Source organism: Syngnathoides biaculeatus, chromosome 13 (genome assembly GCF_019802595.1).
Source record: "Syngnathoides biaculeatus isolate LvHL_M chromosome 13, ASM1980259v1, whole genome shotgun sequence".
Classification (NCBI taxonomy): domain Eukaryota; kingdom Metazoa; phylum Chordata; class Actinopteri; order Syngnathiformes; family Syngnathidae; genus Syngnathoides; species Syngnathoides biaculeatus.
The window spans coordinates 21,908,531-21,928,083 of NC_084652.1; the positions used below are offsets into that span (position 1 = coordinate 21,908,531).

Consider the following 19,553-nt stretch of genomic DNA (forward strand, 5'->3'; position numbering starts at 1 on the left):
GGCTTTACATGGAAGAGACTTCCCGGCAAAAATCAAGCTAAGAAAGAGAAAGGTAAAGGAACTAAAATCAGAGTTGTCTGGACAGCAGTTATTTTTCACAAAACATACTTCAAAATCAAAAGCTGCCACCGAAGCATCGTACCGGGTGAGTCCGTCATCGTTAAAACAAAGTACTTCCAAGAAGAAAATATGGTAAAAGAGGCATTTGTTCAGGCAGTTTAAAAATAAGCCAGTAATATTGTTGTCGATCAAAGCTCTCCAGTTGTTAAAAAGTACAGTTACATGGCGCCGAAAAGTCATGGCTAAGGATTTAACTCAGCAAATGTGGAAAGACATTGGAGATTGTGAGTTTCTCACTACAGTTTTGGAACTTACAGAACTTAAGTACCCCAACATCTGCAACTTTTTTGACTGCATTATATGGCTCCACATATTTATGTAAGTCAGCCTTTCGCCCATTTGAAGATCATTAAATCCAAGTACCATTCAACCCTACTAGATGAATATTTCGAAGTGTGCTTGAGGCAGTCTGTCAGCAGAGATTGTCTGGACTATGCATCCCTGGATGATTCACGTCAATGCAAGTCATTGGAGTAAACTCGGGTAATGCCAAAAAAACCCAAATTTATTTATGTTGTGTTATGCAAGATTGGCCATTTTGATGATGCAAGATACATCAATATATATTGGTGCTGAGCTGTGTCGCCATCCCAGAATTTTAGCTCACTGGTAGCTCTATGCGCTCTCAAACAGGAGATATGGTCACAATCCCCACCCCAAAAAGGGTAGATCACGGGAGATTGGCAGCTTGAAAAGTAGATCTTGGGGCAAAAACGTTTGGGCATTGTGGTAGACAGTTGTGGTGACCTTGGATTTAAGAAAGCAGAATTTACCATCACTTCCACTGGGCATTGTACATATTTTACACTGGACCTAAAACCGCTTGTGTTCTGTTCTTCACTAGACTTCCTCCAAACCCCTGGACCATGATTCCCGAATGAAAGGGACACTTTATTTCATCGGAAAAGAGGAGCTTGGACCACTGGCCAACAATCCAGTCCTTCTCCTTGCGCCAGTTAAGACAATTCCTACATTGACTCAGGCTCGGAAGCTGCTTGACCCAAGGAACCCATCAGTTGTCCATCTCCTGGATGCAGGTGAATGTGGTGTTTGTTTTTTTGAAGCTGCGACTCCCAGGTCATTGCATTCTTTCTGGATCTCTGCTAGATTCTTGAATCTTCTCTGTTTGATAATTTGTTGAAGCCCAGTCGTTTTTTTTTTTTACTGCTGCATCATCTTCTGCCACATTTCATCCTTCCACTAGACTGTCCAATGATATGCTAGGACACAGCACTTTGTGAAGAGCTATCATCGTTGTGTATGAACCTCTGTGGCTTCCCCATCCCATGGACGCTATCAAAGAAGGTCTTCTGGCCAGTCGTCAAGTAAGCAGTCTTTGCCATATTGAACATAACTGACTGAAAGTTAGTTAATGACATCTTGGGGAACCCGTTTCGGCACTTTTTGTTTAGAAGATTGTTTGTGACACGCTGTATAAAATATTGATGGCCTGCAAAATTTGAGGTGATTTATTCAGTGTTCACATTTTTTTAATTCCTGATTTTTTGGGGTTTAATGAGCTGGAAGGCCAATTTTCTAAAAATAAAACTTGAAAGTTGAAATTTTGGGCCCAGAATTTATAATCTATGAAATGTACCTTTTTGAATGAAATTATGGAAATAAAATGTTCCATATTCCTGTTTTTGGAAAAGGTCTGTATATAGCACCCTTTTCAGGTGAAACTGGCTACAAAAGTGTCTTTTTAGTACTCAGTTTCTACAGAAATTGCATTTTGGAAACTGAACCAAACATTTGAAAACAGGTCTGAAAGTGAATGTTACTGAAAACAACAGGGATGGTGTTCTTGGGATGGAACTCATCATTCGTCTTTCTCCAAACACAGTTTGTGGAATTATGACCAAAAAGTTCCATTTTGGTCTCATCTGACCACAAAACTTTCTCCCATGAGTCCTCTTTATCATCCAAATGGTCAATGGCAAACTTAAGACGGGCCTCTCGACATGTGCTGGTTTAAGCAGGGGAAACGTCCGTGCCATGAATGATTTCAAACCATGACGTCTTAGTGTATTACCAACAGTCACCTCGGAAACGGTGGTCCCAGTTCTTTTCAGGTCATTGACAAAGTCCTGTCGTGTAGTCCTGGGCTGATTCCTCACCTTTCTAAGGATCATTGAGATCCATGAGGTGATGTCTTACATGGGGCTCCACTCCGATTGAGATTGACTGTCATGTTTGGCTTCTTCCATTTTCTAATGATTCCTCCAACAGAGACCTTTTTTCTCCATGCTGTTTGGCAATTTCTCCGTAGCCCTTTCCAGCCGTGTGGAGTTGTACACTTTTGTCTCTGGTGACTTTGGACAGCTCTTTTGTCTTGGCCATGTTACAAGTTTGAGTCTTACTGACTATAAGGGGTGGACATGTGTCTTTATGCAGCTAACGACCTCACAAAAGGTGCATCTGATTCAGGATAATACACAGAGTGGAGGTGGACTTTTAAAAGGCGGACTAACAGGTCTTTGAGGGTCAGAATTCTAGCTGATACACGTGTTCAAATACTTATTTGCAGCTGTATCACACAAATAAATCGTTAAAAAAAATCATATATTGTGATTTCTGGATTTTTCTCTCCTTTATCGCTCTCACAGTGGACATGCACATATGATGAAAATTTCCGAGCCCTCCATGATTTCGATGTGGGAGAACTTGCACTATAGCAGGGTGTTCAAATACTTATTTTCTTCACTGTATTATTGATTGTTGTACAGACAATTTTTTGAAAAACAATATAAGTACAAACAATGAAAGTACAAACCTAGCAACATAGAAATACAGATAACTAATATTTTGGGCATATAGATAGCAGCAAATTGGTGGTGTGCATTGTACATTGGTACAAGTGTTTTCGTGATTTTTTTGAGGTCATCTTTGGGGGTGTGCATTATACTTCAGGATGCATTATAGAAGACAAATTACAGTAATGAATTCAAGCCCCCCAAATGACTTCGGTCTCAAAATACCGTAAAAAATTTTAAGGAAATAGAGTTTTTGCGAGAGACGCTCACAAAGTTTGAGTGATTGTCAGTATTGCCAATTTGGTATTGGAAGTGAGGGTTTTCTGTGACAATTATCACCCGTTATATTTCATCTATACTTCCATGATGTTTTAGATAACCCATGTTATATTGAATTTTATATCAAAAACCACATGGTGAAAAGTTGTCCTTGTGTATTACATCCTTATTACCTCTGTGAGGGTCTTTTTGTTGGAAATAGAAATGACTAATTTCAACATCAGAGCTTACACAGCGAGACCAAGCTCTGTAAAATACCATATCATGTCACTGTGATTTTTATGAATGTCCGTAGCGGTAAATGCCTCTATTTCCCAAGGCAGAGGAGTAAAAACTGTGATCACATATTAAATTATGACGTTTTCGTGCATTTATTATTACCTCCTCAACATTCGAGGCAGTCTTAGCCGAGGTCTCCATAAATATGAGGCCATGTTCTCTGGCAAAAGCTTCTCCTTCCTCTTTCTTTACCTCTCTCCGTGCCTCCAGGTCACTGAAACGTAAAAACACGCAATCATGTAAAAATTCATTTAAAATGAGGAAGTAGCCACTCAGTCAACTGTTAAAACTATCATTACACATCTTTTTAATTGGGGTGCACAATGTCTTTTTCTATCCCTCCCAAGGTAAATTAAGTTTCCCTTGAGCTTTAGTCCATCAAGCAACAACTAGTAGACATTGATTTTCCCGTTGAGCTACATATGCTGGTATATATAAATCCAGTATTTAGTTAGGAACAAACTGAGGTCTGTTGCAACTTCTGCATTTTAATGTAACAAAAACACAGAGCAAAGAACAATAGTACCAACTGTCTGCAATCACATTGACAAGCTCTGTTTTGACATGCATCCATTTTACACAACAGCACATTACTTCACTTTTGGTACAAAGTGAGTCAATAGCGTTGTGAAACAAATTTAATTTGAATAGATTTTTTTTTGTAATCTTAAAATGTCAGCAAAATTTTGACCAAGAGATAGGGTCATCATCTGGACCAGGGGTCACCAACATTTTTAAGGCTGAGGGCTATTTTGTGAGTACCTATCATAGGAAGAGTTACATGACCTGTTTGCAGCCAATTTCAGTCAGAGTTTATTATAGATAAAATATTTATTTAATTTTTTAATACTATGTATTTTAAACATTTAATTAATGTAAGCAAGTCATCTTAATTTAAAGTACAAATAACTTGTGACCTGTGCTATTCTAAGAACATGTCTCATGGGCGCCTGAAGTGGTCTTCGCGGGCAACCATTTGCCCGCGGGCAACGTGTTGGTGACTCAGGTCTAGATGATGCTAATTTCCAATCAACCACTGTGATCCTGTTACCATTGCTTTCATGGCTTAATCTTTCCATCCATCCATCATTTAACAGGACAAAAACAAACCTCTTATTGCCAATGAGCATAATGACCATATTGGAGTTGGAATGTTGGCGAGCATCCTCCAACCAGGTCGTCAAGTGGTTAAAGGTGTCCCTCCTATATATGAGAGGGGGATGGGGCGGAGGGGAGGGGTTTTACTTATCCAGAACATGACACAATCATAGAGTACTCAATATAAACGAGTGAATGATCAAGGCATTTGTTGGAAAATTTCCTTCCAGAATCCATAGGACATTAGTCGCAAAAAATTCAGGCCAATGGTTGCAATTGAGATCTGTCATACAAATAATTTAATGCTGCAAACATTTGCATGCTGCATTTAAAGTAAGAAAGCTAGATTTTAGATCGAGGTAACATTAATTCACAAGAATTTCAACCATAGAATTTTCAAAATTTTCCTTTTTTGGTCAGTAAAATAAAATGGATAGAAAGCTTGGTTTCCAAACATGATATACTCAATTACTACTCATGTTGAGAACTGTATGTTTTCTAAAAAAAAAAACAGTATTACAGGGCGATCCCGTATATTAATGGTTGGCCATTCACAAATTCACCAATTTGCAGACTGGAAAAAAGGCAAGATTATTTTTTTTCTATTTTCGTGGTAAAATAGTGTGAACAGTAAGTATGATATACTTATTGCATTTATGAGACAACAAATTGTTACGAGTGCCTGTTAACGTGCCCAAAAATAAACTCTCTGCATGCCACAGCAGAAGGCTGTGGTATGTCTAGGCTGAATGTCCTCCTCGATAAGATTGACATGGCAAAAAAAAAAAAAAAATAAAAATAAAAAAATACATTTAAACATTAATAGTTGTTCCATTTTACTTCAAACACCGGCAAATAAAGGAACAATTTGGGACAGATTGGTGCCTTGACATACGAGGGACTCAATTAAGGAGTCTAGCCCCCCCCCCCAAAATCGGCCGTTGTTTTGCTGTGACTTGTGATCAAATTTGAGATTAGAGTGCTCTATGGTGTTAGGTGACTCGACTCACTTCTTATCAAGTAGAGTTTGGCAAGTATAATTGGTAAATAAATGTGGTGGCTTCATGCTCTTTCTTGACACTCTGAGCTACAAGTTACTGTCGACTACACTGTATTTGAAACCCCTCAGCTAGCATACAATGGGAAACACCATAGACACACAGGCCAATAAATAATTGTGACTGTATTGTTATTGTAACCCTTTAAACAACGGCTATCTGAAGAAAAACAGTGCCGCAACAGACAATACTCACAGGCCTATTTATTATCCTCTATGAAGAAGGACTAGTATTACTGTTGTACTGAGAAGAGAATACAGTACATCTGTTAAGTCTGTCTTATACTGCATCGCCCCCTCCCCCCTAGTAGCCAAAGCGCGCACACCAGAACGAGCAGCATTATGTGCATTGGAGAAGTGTGATATTGAACATTATTGAGCTATTTTAAAAAAAACAAGCTTTTTTTTTCCTGAGGCTGGAATAGATAAAGGCTATTTCAAATGTGCAAAAAATATTTGAGAAGTGTTTTGAGTTCCAGGTATGGTCAAGGGACAAACTGAACTCGTACCTCAAGGTACCACTAGCTCAAAGTAAAACACCATGTTTGTATGGAATATTTTCCCTGGTTTAAGACAGCAAATTCCAGTCAAGAGGACACTTTGACCCAATGCAGAGGTCCTCAATGCATAAACAAACTTGTAGAAAATCTGAAGATCAGGAACATAGTAACAATAACACAGGACTGGGACATATTGAAAAGTGGTTCATTGTAAAGCAGTTGTTAGGTCAAGTGAAGACATCTTATCCTTCCCAACCACTTACTGACGCTGTTAATTGGCAACCCTGATGGCTTTATATTGATACTCTCTGAAAAGACAAAGACGTCCACAACAAGTATCTACCTTAATAGTGCGTGAAGCTATGAGTGTGTGATTGGATCTTTTACCTCGTGATGTCATAGACAAGCAATGCTCCGGCTGCTCCTCTGTAGTAAGACCTAGTGATGGACCGGAATGACTCTTGACCAGCCTAGAGAGAAACATACATATATTCATAAGGATAAATTGAATTGTGAATAATTAAACTGGGTGTAGACAATAGTTGATCTTGTGTTCTTCTAAATGTACTGACACAGCCAAAGGCTGATCAATCTAATCTACAATACACCAGTATTTGTTGATTCAGGAGATTCCTTTCAGACAGCTACAGTTTCCAGTCCTGATTCCTCAACTACACTCCAGTGGCAAGATATCAGATGGTTGTGGAGACTCCAGTGCCAGGATTTTAGACAGTTGTTGAGAAGACAGGACAGAGCAGTAACTGTATACAACGTGGAGTCCTCTCTTAAATTCTCCATCTAGCTTTCACAATTCATTTTTGTCTCCAAGGATGCGTCAAACCTCCAGTTTCCCATTACATAAATGATAAGGAAATTCTCAATACCTTGTATTGATGGAATATTTGTCATAAAGGATCACCCACATGGTATTCATGTTCATTTACAGCTCCTTTCTATGATTCGTATTTTCATTGTCTCACCTTCACCATCTGTCCCTTACATCACTCATCATCATTTCATTTAATTCTCTCAAACAACCCCACCCCCACCCCCAATCGTTACACTCCACCACCACAAAGCGTTCTTACCACCCCACTGCACCCCCAAGCCATGTCTATTCACGCCCTGTCTCCATCCAATGTACAGTCACAATGTTGCCTATGTCTCATCTGGGCCACAGACAAACAAAATCCACTCTGTGCCAGCAGCTGCAGCTCGGCACTACGTGGAACTCGGCTGTTAAATCAAATAGGCAGGCAGTCGATGAATCACTAAACCAATCAGCAAATTTTTTCAGTCTGGTGGTGGATGAAGACATCGGTCACTGAGTCAGATAACTTATGAGACAACCAAAGCAAAAAGCCAGTTGTCCAGGGAACAATCAGTAAGTTGGTGCTGCTGCAAAACGCTGGTAAATTAGAGGCATTGTATGATGTCGAGATACAGAAACCTGAAGCCTGTTTACTATATTTTTAGGCATGTAGAACACATGAACTGCAGGTCACATGCTCTAACTAGTCTTAAGGTAGGCCTGCAGGAGGCCAAGATGTGTCATCAGTACAGCCCTATTGCTTGTTTTCCTTATCAACAAAACTCCAGTTTTTTACAGCGTGAAACATTTGCAATAGAGTTCTGGCACACCATGCTGGTCAGATGGGGCACTGCAAGTTACAGAAATCATTCCATCCATCCATTTTCTGAGCCGCCTATCATCACAAGGGTCGGATACACAGATAGCCAACTGAATTTTAGCCACACCTAAATAAAAATGAATCATGACATTCAAGAGTTATATAAAGGTATCTGAATTTACAAGAATAAAGTTTTCATACTGTAAGTAATTTAGTTTGTAACACTTTTTCCACCTGAGCAGCTACCTGTACATAAATTAATACTGCACCACTGTAAACTATAGCAATTTCTTAATTAAAACTGTGGAGCTTTCTGCATAAATTTGTATGTTCAATTACTCGTATGCCCTGAAAACTCAACAATCATGAATATCCTCTTAAAATAAATACCTCAATAAATGCCATTTTAAATGTGCAAACAAATTAAACATTTTATTATAGCAGATTTGAATCCAGACAATGGAATTAAAAACTCTATACTTTACCGTATCCCAGATCTGCAGTTTGATCTGTTTGCCATCTATGGTGATCATCCTCGCTCCAAACTCTACCCCTGAATTTAGAAAAGAAAGAAATGAGCTTGCGCAAAATAAATTTGTACATCAGTTTGTCTCCACCAACCAACTCGTCATACCCAAGGGGTATAATGATCAAAAGCGGAAGCTATATACTAACTTAATTATCAGTAGATCAGAGCTGCACAGCCAGAAACTGTTGGATGAAAGACAATTCGAGCCTTTTGAAAGTTCTGTTATCAACAACAAACTGACCGTGTTGACAAGTTGTTACTAAAAAGGTCAAGCATCAGCACACCCAAGAGGGGAAAATTGGGACTGCAACTATTGATGCAAAGCTTCTATTTAAGGGTTGGTTCTCTTATATTGCAGATAACAGAATGTGAAGAGGTGGCATGGTGCATGACTGGTTAGCACATGTGCTTCAAACTTTTGAGGAAGGCCATGGCTGTGTGGCATTTGCATGTTTTACCAAAAACATCCATGGTAGTTTGATTGAAGACTCTAAATTGCCCATAGATGTGAAGGGGAGCGTGAATGTTTTTTTTTTGCCTGCGATTGGCTCACGACCACATCAGGGTGTACCCCACTTTCGCATGAAAATTGTAGAGATAGGCTTGAGTATGTCCATGACGCTTGTAAGGATAAGCAGTACAGAAAATGGATGGATGGAAACATTTTTCAGTTGTTGATCCTGAAGTTCGCCAGTAGGTTTCGGGAAAAATACGTTTTTCTGCAGGAACAGGTAGCTTTGAATATTTTTCCCCCCATTAGTCAATAAAGTTCACCATTTCAATGCATTTTATGTTGACTTAGGTTGTTGTTGTCTATTTATATTGATGACATTACACAAAGTGGTTCAACTATACAAAAAAAAAAAAAAGGGGGAGTCCAGCATTTTTTTTATCCTATTGAATCATGTTAATATATTTTAAGTCAGTGTTTACCTCCATCCATCCATATTCTATACAGTTTCTTTACTGAGAAAAATCTGTTTAAAAAAAAAAAAAAGCATACATTCTTACCAATGGTGAGGTCATGAACAGGCTGAAACCTCTTGTCTGTGAACTGTAATAATAGACATGACTTTCCAACTCCTGAAAAAGTGCACAGAGATAATCATTAGCAAAAATACATTTAGATCATTTCATTTTTAGATATTTTAAAGGAGCACTAAAAAAATGAATTGTCCCACGTCACAACCGAAAGGGACAATATGAGAAGTAGAAAATTGAGAATCATAAAAGCTGCAAAAACATAAAGGTAGTTTACAGCAGAATTGAAGAGGTTAATAAATTTCCCATCCTTGCAAGACATTTTGACATAGGGAACAGAAAGTATTCAGACCCACTTAAATATTTCACTTTGCTGTATTCCAGCCATTTGCTAATCATTTTAGTTCATTTTGTTCCTTATGTGCACACATCACCCCAGATTGACAAATAAATTGTTGGAAAGTTCGCAGATTTATCAATTAAAAAACAAAATACTGGTATATCACAGCCATAATTATTCAGACCCTTTGCTCAGTATTTAGTAGAAGCAGCCTTTTGAGTAAATACAGCCATGACTATTTTGGGGAATGATGCAACAGATTTTGACAAGGATTTGGCGATTCTCTGCGATTGCTCCTTGCAGAGGCTCTTCAGTTCTGTAAGGTTGGATGGTGAATGTTAGTGGGCAGCCATTTTTAGGTCTCGCCAGAGGCGCTCAATTGGGTTTATCAGGGCTCTGGCTGGACCATTCAAGAACAGTAACGGAGTTCTTCTGAAGCTACACTTTCATTCTTTTAGCCGTGCGCTTAGGCTGTTGTTGGAAGGTGACATTTGAGAACCTGAGCACTCTGTACAAGGTTTTTGTCCAGGATATCCCTGCATCCAGCCGTGTTAATTTTTTTCTTTCATTAAAGCTAATCGCCTTTTTCCCTGCAACTGATGGTGACGGTGTTTAATACTTTGTACAACCCCCTTTTGCCAACAAAACAGCACTTAATCTTCTCCTATGTTTCACAAGATGGGAAAATACAGAAAGAGGGATCTTCAGCCATTCCTCTTTGCAGAATCTCTCTAAATCATCCAGAGACCTGGGTCCTTTCCTCTGTACTCTCCTCTTCAGCTCACCCCACAGGTTTTCAATGGGGTTGAGGTCTGGGGACTGAGATGGCCATGGGAGGAGCTTGAATTTGTGTCTGGTGAACCATTTCTGTGTAGATTTGGCCATATGTTTAGGGTCATTGTCTTGCTGAAACACCCAGTGACGACCCATCTTCAGGTTTTGGGCAGAGGGCAACAGATTTTGATTTAAAATGTCTTGGTATTTCAAAGCATTCATGATGCCATGCACCCTAACAATGTTCCCAAGGCCCTTGGAAGCGAAACAGCCCCACAGCATCACTGACCCACCCCCATACTTCACAGTGGGTATGAGGTGCTTTTCAGCATGCGCATCTTTCGTGGCACGCCAGACCCACTTAAGAGTGTTTGTTGCCAAAAAGCTCAATCTTGGTCTCATCTGACCAAAGCACACGGTCCCAGTTGAAGCCCAAATATTGCTTGGCGAACTCCAGACATTTGCGTTTATGATTGTGAGTGAGGAAAGGCTCTCCGTGCATGCCTCCCAAACAGCTTGTTGGCGTATAGACAGCGCCTGATGGTTGATTTGGAGACTTTGTTACCCCAGGATGCTACCATTTGTCGTAATTCTGTAACAGTGAACTTTGGAGATATTTTGATTTCTCTTACCATCCTCCTCACTCTGCGTGGTGGCAAAAAAAAGTTGGGTCCTCGTCCATGCTTGTTTACCACTATTCCAGTTGTTTTGAACTTCTTAATTATTCCTCTCACAGTGGATATGTGCAGCTGCAGTTGAGTGGCAATCTTCTTGTAGCCTCTGCCTGACCTGTGAAGGTCGACGCACATCTGCCTTACTTGTATGCTGTGTTCCTTTGTCTTTCCCATGATGAAGAGTGGATAAGAGAAATGGCCTTTGTGTCATGTCATATTTATGCCCCAGGGAAAGAGGAAGTGATGAATTACTAATTAAATGTTACTATATACTCTGGTAAACTTTGTAAACTACTGTAGAAATGACAGAAATGCTTCAATTATATTTATTTCCTGGGAATTGTTAAGGGTGCCAATAATTGTGGAACAGGTGATTTAATGAAAAATAATTATTTTTTAGTCAGGGATTTTTTTTATTTTCTTACAATTCATTTGAGTTGAAGGGTACATTTTCCTAAAATTTTGAGTGAGACAGTATTCTTCTGCAATAAACACTGAATTTATTTTAAGGCTTTTAAAACATCTTAACCGGGGGTGCCAACAATTATGGAGAGCACTGTGTGTGTGTGTGTGTGTGTGTGTGTGTGTATATATATATATATATATATATATATATAATATATATATATATATATATATATACACACACACACTCAAAATGTACAGGTGTGGTCAGTCATGTTCGCAGGTAAAGTTGCGGGTGCGATTAGGCATGGCCTTAAAATAACTTACTGGATGAATAAAACTGTAAATTAAAAATAAAATAAATACAGAACTAAAATAGAAAACTAATTTAAAAAACTCAGAAATGATCATTTCCAATTTCAACTGATATTAGTAGAACATGATATGAAACGGTATTTAAACATTTTCATCAATAAAAATTCTTGATCTGACAAACTTGATCTGAAGAAAAGTTAAATGCACTACCCTGTCAAGGTATAAACACGGGCTATACCCGGAATGTTTTGAAAATGCCGAAAGTTTAAACATAATCAGCGTTAGTGGCAACAAGCTAGCGATACATTGTAACAAACATTCCTGTCGTCAAATCTTTGGTTGTTGCGGTGTGTGTGGGGGGGGGGGGTGATGCACCACGGAACTGCCGTAAATAGGAGGCCGGCTTGCGAGAACGTGCCTTTATATGCATCCGCTCGACTTATTGGCCGCACCTGAATCAAGCGACTAGGTGGATGATAGTCTTTTTTTTTTTGTTTTGTTTGTTTGTGTTTTTTTACGCCATCACACTGCCTCGGGATCAACGCAATGAGCACCCCTGGTGTAACTGAATTTCCTTTGACATGGCTCACAATGTTGACTTTCGACGCAAATGCGCTCGCATTACGTGAAGCAGTTCTGGACATGCGCTTTCATACATGCTCCGTACATGCTCAGTACGGTTAACTTGCATTTCCTGTTTCCGGGTGAATACTGGTTGTTTTGGAGTAGACTTGTTTAGTTAACAACATTTATGAAATAAACACGTAAATTGATGTCAAGACCACACAAAATAAGCGACGTCTTGAGAGAATCCGAGGGCAGGGGCGTTACTGTTACTAGTGCTAGTGCCTCAATATGGCTACGCTTGTGAAAGAAAAACAACGAACTCAAACGCATGTTCGTTCAATGTTGTCAACTAGTATCCGGATTAATTTTAGCCAATTTTTCCAAATTTTTTCGGAGCAATTTTCATGAAAATTTAAAAATCCAGAATTTAATCACTGATATGTAAAGTTAAAAAGTCTAGACTCCTTTAGTGAAAATTGTATCAGAAAACAAATATAGCAGGAGTAATGATTTGTCCATGCTGGTTTGTGTCCCCTTTGAGTTGGGAAAAAAAATGAAATAAAGTTTCACTATATCTAAAGCCTATATTTTTGTGTGTGTGTGTGTGGAGGGGGGTTAACAGACCCATTTTGTCTGCCATTGTTTGTTGCATACAAACGTTTCCTTGTGTCACAGTAAAATATTTTGCAAATATAGAAGTGAGACGGCAGTCACTCACATTTGAAAAATAAACTAGTGTGGTCAGTCATGCCCGCAGATATAAAGTTACGGGTGTGGTCCACGAGTAATGCCCGCAGATATAGTTGCGGTTGTGATTAGGGATGGCATCTCAAGACCTTAAAATAACTTAAGAGTTGTTATACCCGAGTATGTACTTGTTACCTAACACCATAATCATAATTTATTGACACAGCATAGACAGACATTTTTATAGAGGTCAATAGACATTCAATTACAAAACTAAATAAAACTAAATATTCATATAATCATATCATTTTATTTCAACATGATGTATTGTTATAATCTAATGTAATTTACGGTGGTACCTATTGTCAATCCATTGATGAAAGTTAGCAGTAGATGATCCATATCTTCCTAAAGCATGTAGAGGGGAAAAGTTTTCAACTTCCAAGAAACACGGTACCACGGGAGAAAATGACTGTTTGCATTTTGATATAATGGACAGACAAGTCTAATGTTAGAACTTAGATCAAGGCAAAATCACAATGTCATATTTATTATAGTTAGATTCTGAAACATTACCTGTGTTATATTCCTGAAATGTTTTCAGTGTAATTGAATTTTCTTTGATATGGCTCATGATGTTGATGACTTTCGACGCAAATGCGCTAGCAGTATATGAAGCAGCTCAGAACATGTGCTTTTGGCATCACGTCCAAACAGGAGTTTGCATGTTCATCCCGTGGCCGCGAGGGTTTTCTCCAGGCACTCTAGTTTCCTCCCATGTTCCAAAAACATGGAACATTAATACATTAATTGGACACTCTAAATTGCCCTGAGGTGTTACTGTGAGTGCAACTGTTTGTCTCCATGTGACCTGTGATTGGCTGCCAACCAGTTCAGGCAGTATCCTGCCTCCTGCCCGTTGACAGCTGTGATAGGCTCCAGGATGGATGCTTGCAGACTATCTTTAGCAATGTATATTGAAAGCTGAATGATGCTCCCAAATAGTTTTAAAGGTTATACACCATCTCATCCTGTACTTTCTACTTTGGCTGCAGATCAGACCTTTTTTACTTAAAAAAAAAAAAAAACTCATCTAGTTTCACCACTTTTTCTTCTATTATTCAAAAATCCAGACATTCACTTGTTTTTTGTTTTTTACTTTCATCATTATCGAGCGTAAACAAGCAGCATGTCTAACTCTCTTTGCCCTACGTTGCCCAGACTGTTGCTAACTGGTGGAGTTTGTAATTATGAGTATACCCCTTTAAAGCCAGAGGGGGGGCGGAGTCAGGTAAACTAACAGGAGACCGTGTGCTTCAGTGTTGGAAAAACAAGTCAGGCTGTAGTTCACTGTTGGATCAGTTTTCATGTGCGCTGAGAATGTGTGATAAGTGTGCCATTGCATTGGTGAAGACTACACAAAATTAGCGACGTCTTTCACGATGTATTTCTACTCGTAACAAATTTTACACACGTGATTTTTCGTGCTTAACTGTGCAGATTTGCGAGTGCGAGGGTGCGTAAGCGTATTAGAACAAAACCCTATGATAAAACAAACAATCATTTGTCTTTGTTTTATTTCTTTGTCTTAGGATTCAGTTTTACAGTAGATTCAATTGAGAGTTGTCATGTAGCGCGTAAACTTTCATCTTTCATATCTGCTTCAAGTGGTGCCACCTGACTCCTGCTGTACTGTAAAATTACAGTGGATATTTTACTCTAGTGATAAATAGATTTTACATTGATTTTATTGGCTTCATCGGAATTTGCCAATTAATTTTTTTTGCTGATCAGCTTAAATGTCATAATTTCCAGATCCAATTAATGATGTCATTGATCACCTTCACACAAGACATTTACTCCACGTTGCCATGGTATGCGGTGTATCTGAACCCAAAAGCTAGTTTATTTTATGTTGTAGTATGTCTTTTTTTTTTTTTTTTTTTTTTTACTTTTGACAGGAAATGTAAATCTTGTGATCGTATCGTGATTTTTTTTTTTTAACTTCCAGATTGGTGATTGGCCCCCAAAATCCTGATTGTGTAAAACATATTAATAAACTGCTTATAGCCATCATTTACTTTGCCTCTATTTTGGATAACTTCACTAAAAGCCAAACTTCTCAAAAGCACCCAGAAAAAAGGTGGTATCATATTAATGATAGAGAGATATTGATGTAGTTTTCTAATACCAAAACACTGTGCAGCACCCCAGGTACTGATGCTAAGGTCACTTCTGCTATAAATACAGTGAAGAAAACAAGTACTTGAACACTCTGCTATATTGCAAGTTCTCCCACTTAGAAATCATGAAGGTGTCTGAAATTTTCATCGTCGGTGCATGTCCACTGTTAGAGAGATCATCTAAAAAGAAACATCCAGAAATCACAATGTATGATTTATTTTTTTAACAATTTATTTGTGCGATTCAGCTCCAAATAAGTATTTGAACACCCATCTATCAGCTAAAATTCTGACCCTCAAGATCATTAGCTGCATAAAGATACCTGTCCACACCATACAATCAGTAAGACTCAAACTTGTTACATGGCCAAGACCAAAGAGCTGTCCAAAGTCACCAGAGACAAAATTGTACAACTCCACATGGCTGGAAAGGGCTATGGAGAAATTTCGAAGCAGCTTGGTGAAAAAAGGTCTACTGTTGGAGCGATCGTTAGAAAATGGAAGAAGCTAAACATGATGGTAATTCTCAGAGTGGAGCCCCATGCAAGATATCACCTTGTGGGGTCTCAATGATCCTTAGAAAGGTGAGGAATCAGCCCAGGACTACACGACAGGACTTGGTCATTGACCCTTAAAAGAGCTGGGACCACCGTTTCCAAGGTGACTGTTGGTAATACACTAAGACATCATGGTTTGAAATCATGCATGGCACGGAAGGTTCCCGTGCTTAAACCAGCACATGTCAAGGGCCATCTTAAGTTTGCCAATGACCATTTGGATTTTACAGAGGAGTCATGGGAGAAAGCTTGTGGTCAGATGAGACCAAAATGGAACTTTTTATACATAATCCCACTAACCGTGTTTGGAGGAAGATGAATGATGATTTACATCCCAAGAACACCATCCCTACTGTGAAGCATGGGGGTGGTAGTGTCACGCTTTGAGAGTCTTTTTTTGCACATGGGACAGGACGACTGCACTGTGTTAAGGTGAAGACAACCGCGGCCATGTATTGTGAGATTTTGGGGAACAACCTCTTTCCCTCAGTCAAAGCATTGAAGATGGGTCGTGGCTGGGTTTTTCAACATGACAATGACCCAAAGCACACAGCCAGAAAAACCAAGGTGTGGTTCCGTAAAAAGCATATCAAAATTCTGGCATGGCCTAGCCAGTCTCCAGACCTAAACCCAATAGAAAATCTTTGGAGGGAGCTGAAACTCCATGTTTCTCAGCAACAGTTCAGAAACCTGTCTAATCTAGAGAAGATCTATGTGGAGGAATGGGCCAAAATCCCTCCTGCAGTGTGCAAACCTGGTGAAACCCTACAGGAAACGTTTGACCTCTTTAATTACAAACAAAGGCTACTGTACCAAATATTAACATTGGTTTTCTCAGGTGTTCAAATACTTATTTGCAGCTGTATCACAGGGATAAATCGTTAAAATAAATAATCATACATTGTCATTTCTGGATTTTTCTTTTTAGATCATCTCTCTCACACAGTGGGCATGCACCTACAAAGAAAATTTCAAACACCTCCATGATTTCCAAGTGGGAGAACTTGCAATTAACAGAAGGGTGTTCAAATACTTGTTTTCTTCACTGTAGAAGAAACATATGGTATTCCAAACAGCTCGAAAGCATTCGTCCAACTATTCTTTTTAGAGACGTCATATTGAATTGTTGTGAATGAAAACCAACTGCGTTTTTCACTTCACTAGCACAGCTTGCTTATCCAGTCTGTTTAGCCAAAGGGAAAACTCTTTTTTAAACAGAGTGCAAAGATTTAATGTCAAATCTTTTCAAAGCTACAATTATCCATAGTTCAGTGGAGTATAGTACTATATTCAGTGTTCACTCATTGACACTGTTCTAAATTAAGGGTTGACAAAACAATTGAAAATCTAGCAGTCCTTGACTTACACAGTTGACAGGATCAACGAACAGATCCGAGACAGTCACAATGTGTTCGGTTATGTTATATTTGTGTCACACAAAAGTGCGCAATTAAAAAAAAAGTGGGCTCAAATTAATTAACCCTAAAAACATTACTTTTTTTTTTTTTTTTTTATAAATCTAAAATGTGGAAGGAACCCAGAGCGCCTGCAGAAAACCCAGGGAGACATGGGGAGAACACGCAAACTCCTCCCAGGCGGGGGCAGGACTTAAACCCTGGTCTTTAAAACTGTGAGGAAGATGCTCTAACCCTTGGGCGGCCAATGTCGATCGTGATCGATCAGTTGAGTTTTGATCAATTGCGTGACCGCATGCCCCCTTCAAAAAAAGGAGTCAGCCCATCCATTTCGTCGCTTGATTGAGGTGTGGCCAATACGTCGATTCCAGCTGTTGACTGACAGTCGGTTTGACCAATCCTGAGCACTTCTGACTTGTGTCACTGCTCATCTGCACATGAAGGCATGTTCTAGCAAGCTGGCCTCCTATTTACTGTCTCTTGCTCCCCCCGTGTTAGGGCAACTTTGTTATCCTCAAGCCATTTTCAGCATTTTGGCAGTACGTCCATTTGGAAGACCAATTTGGGCTTCCTGGCTGATGTGTTGAGAGGTTTCCTTAATATCTCCAAGTAATGTTCTTTCTTCATGTCGTCTATTTTATGAAGACCTCCGGTTTCAGCTGTAGCAAAACAGCCCCACAACATGATGCTGGCATCTCCATGCTTTTCACAGTTAGGTACGGTGATCTCAGTTCAAGATTCACCCTTTTTTTTTTGCCCTAGATGGTCATATATGGCCAAACAGCGCCACTTTAGTTTAATCAGAGCACAGGACATGTCTCCAGATGTTAAGATCTTTGTCTAAGTGTCTTTTTGCAAACTGGAATGTGACTTTTTATATGTTTCTTAAGGAGTAATGGCTTTATTCCTGGTGCGTGGCCTTTTAGCCCATTTCGCTGCAGTACAAGTTTCACTGTGGATAATCACACTTTCTTACCAACTTCATCCAATCTTCACATGCTTTTGTTCTGGGGTTGATTCACACATTTAGGACCAATACACGCTCATCTCTGGGACACAGAGCCTTTCTCCTTCCTGAGCGGTTAGATGGCTGGACATTTCCAATGATGTTTATACTTGCGTATAATTGTTTGAACAAATTAACAAGGCACCTTCAAGTATCTGGAAATTGCATTGCAAGGATTAGCCAAACTTTTAGATGATTCTTTTTCTGATTTCCTGGCCGATTTCTTTTCATTCTCACATGATTTCAAACAAGGATGTAGACTGTTTGAGGTGTGATGTTAAATAAATCACCGTGTGCCGTCAATTAACTCACGTTGTCAGTTCACCGATCGGGAAAGTCCCAAGCCTTGACCTCATCATCTGGGCTTCCCCCGTGTTCTTTAAAGTGGGACTGTCATCCCTATAAACATTCTAAAATAGATATTGTAATGAAAAATACATAACAGTATTCACTTCAATGACTACACGAAAAAAAAAAAAAAAGTGAGCAGAGAGTGCGTCATTCATGCACAAAGTTGCGCAATTGAGTGTTCCTCGACATCCAAGTGGTCGCCATATTAGTCGCGTCATCTGTCCTTGACGTCATCGTCACTTCCGCTGTTGAAAACGCGCAGTGCCTGCTACTATTGAAGCCAAACAACAGAGATATTCGGATTTTTCCGACGCCCCTTCTGAAACCGAAGCTCTTTTCGAAAAGGACAACACCACACAACCGAGTGAAGTTACCGGGGCAATATGATACTATTGTTTTGAGCCTTCAGGGCAATATTACACTATTGTTTCGAGCCATATTCAGATGATGTACATCACTGCCAAACCGTATCCCCGTCCGATCCACTTCCGCGTTGGAGATGAGCCATCGCAGCTCATCACAGCCGGCCGGTGTGGCTTATGACAGAGCCGAGCGGTGCTGCTTTAGGGGGGTGCTCACAGATGCCACAGTACTGAGTAACACAGTCAAGCCGGGGCACTTTGTGCGCGTACGCGACTGAGTAACGCATTCTCGGCTGGGTTCTTCAGAGCCGCCCCCGTCGCAAAGCCCGACGCACAGCCTTCGCAGAAGCTGTGACCGCCGAACGCGGCCCCTCAGCCGGTGTGGCTGAGTTTCAGCACCGTGGTATATAAGGAGGAGGTGGAGCCGAGCCCTTCTGCTTTTAGGGGTATGTTCAAAGCCACCGCAGTGCGCGATGAACACTATCGAGATGAGGCTGAGTGAGACATTGTTGGCTGGGCGATGCGCACATCGACACATTTCATACGCAGATCTTTTGTTACGTTATGAGAGAGAACGATTACGTGGTCCGCCCCAAACTATTATTTTTTTTAGTAGCTGTATACACACACTACCTTTTATTTGGAGCCCAAGAAGCTCTCGTCCTCTGCACCCGTGCAATCCATTTTTCA

The 19,553-nt window shown here is 39.7% G+C and overlaps 1 protein-coding gene across 1 annotated transcript in view; it reads right to left on the reverse strand.

Annotated features, from left to right (window-relative positions):
- rab2a (RAB2A, member RAS oncogene family) overlaps positions 1-19,553 on the reverse strand; it is a 39,766-nt gene that overhangs the window by 11,722 nt on the left and 8,491 nt on the right. The window contains exons 2-6 of the mRNA XM_061839887.1: positions 9,258-9,329; positions 8,203-8,270; positions 6,474-6,556; positions 4,542-4,634; positions 3,534-3,645 (exon numbers count right to left, since the gene is read on the reverse strand). Of these exons, the coding sequence (XP_061695871.1) occupies positions 3,534-3,645; positions 4,542-4,634; positions 6,474-6,556; positions 8,203-8,270; positions 9,258-9,329 (428 nt within the window). The remainder of the gene's footprint in view (positions 1-3,533; positions 3,646-4,541; positions 4,635-6,473; positions 6,557-8,202; positions 8,271-9,257; positions 9,330-19,553) is intronic.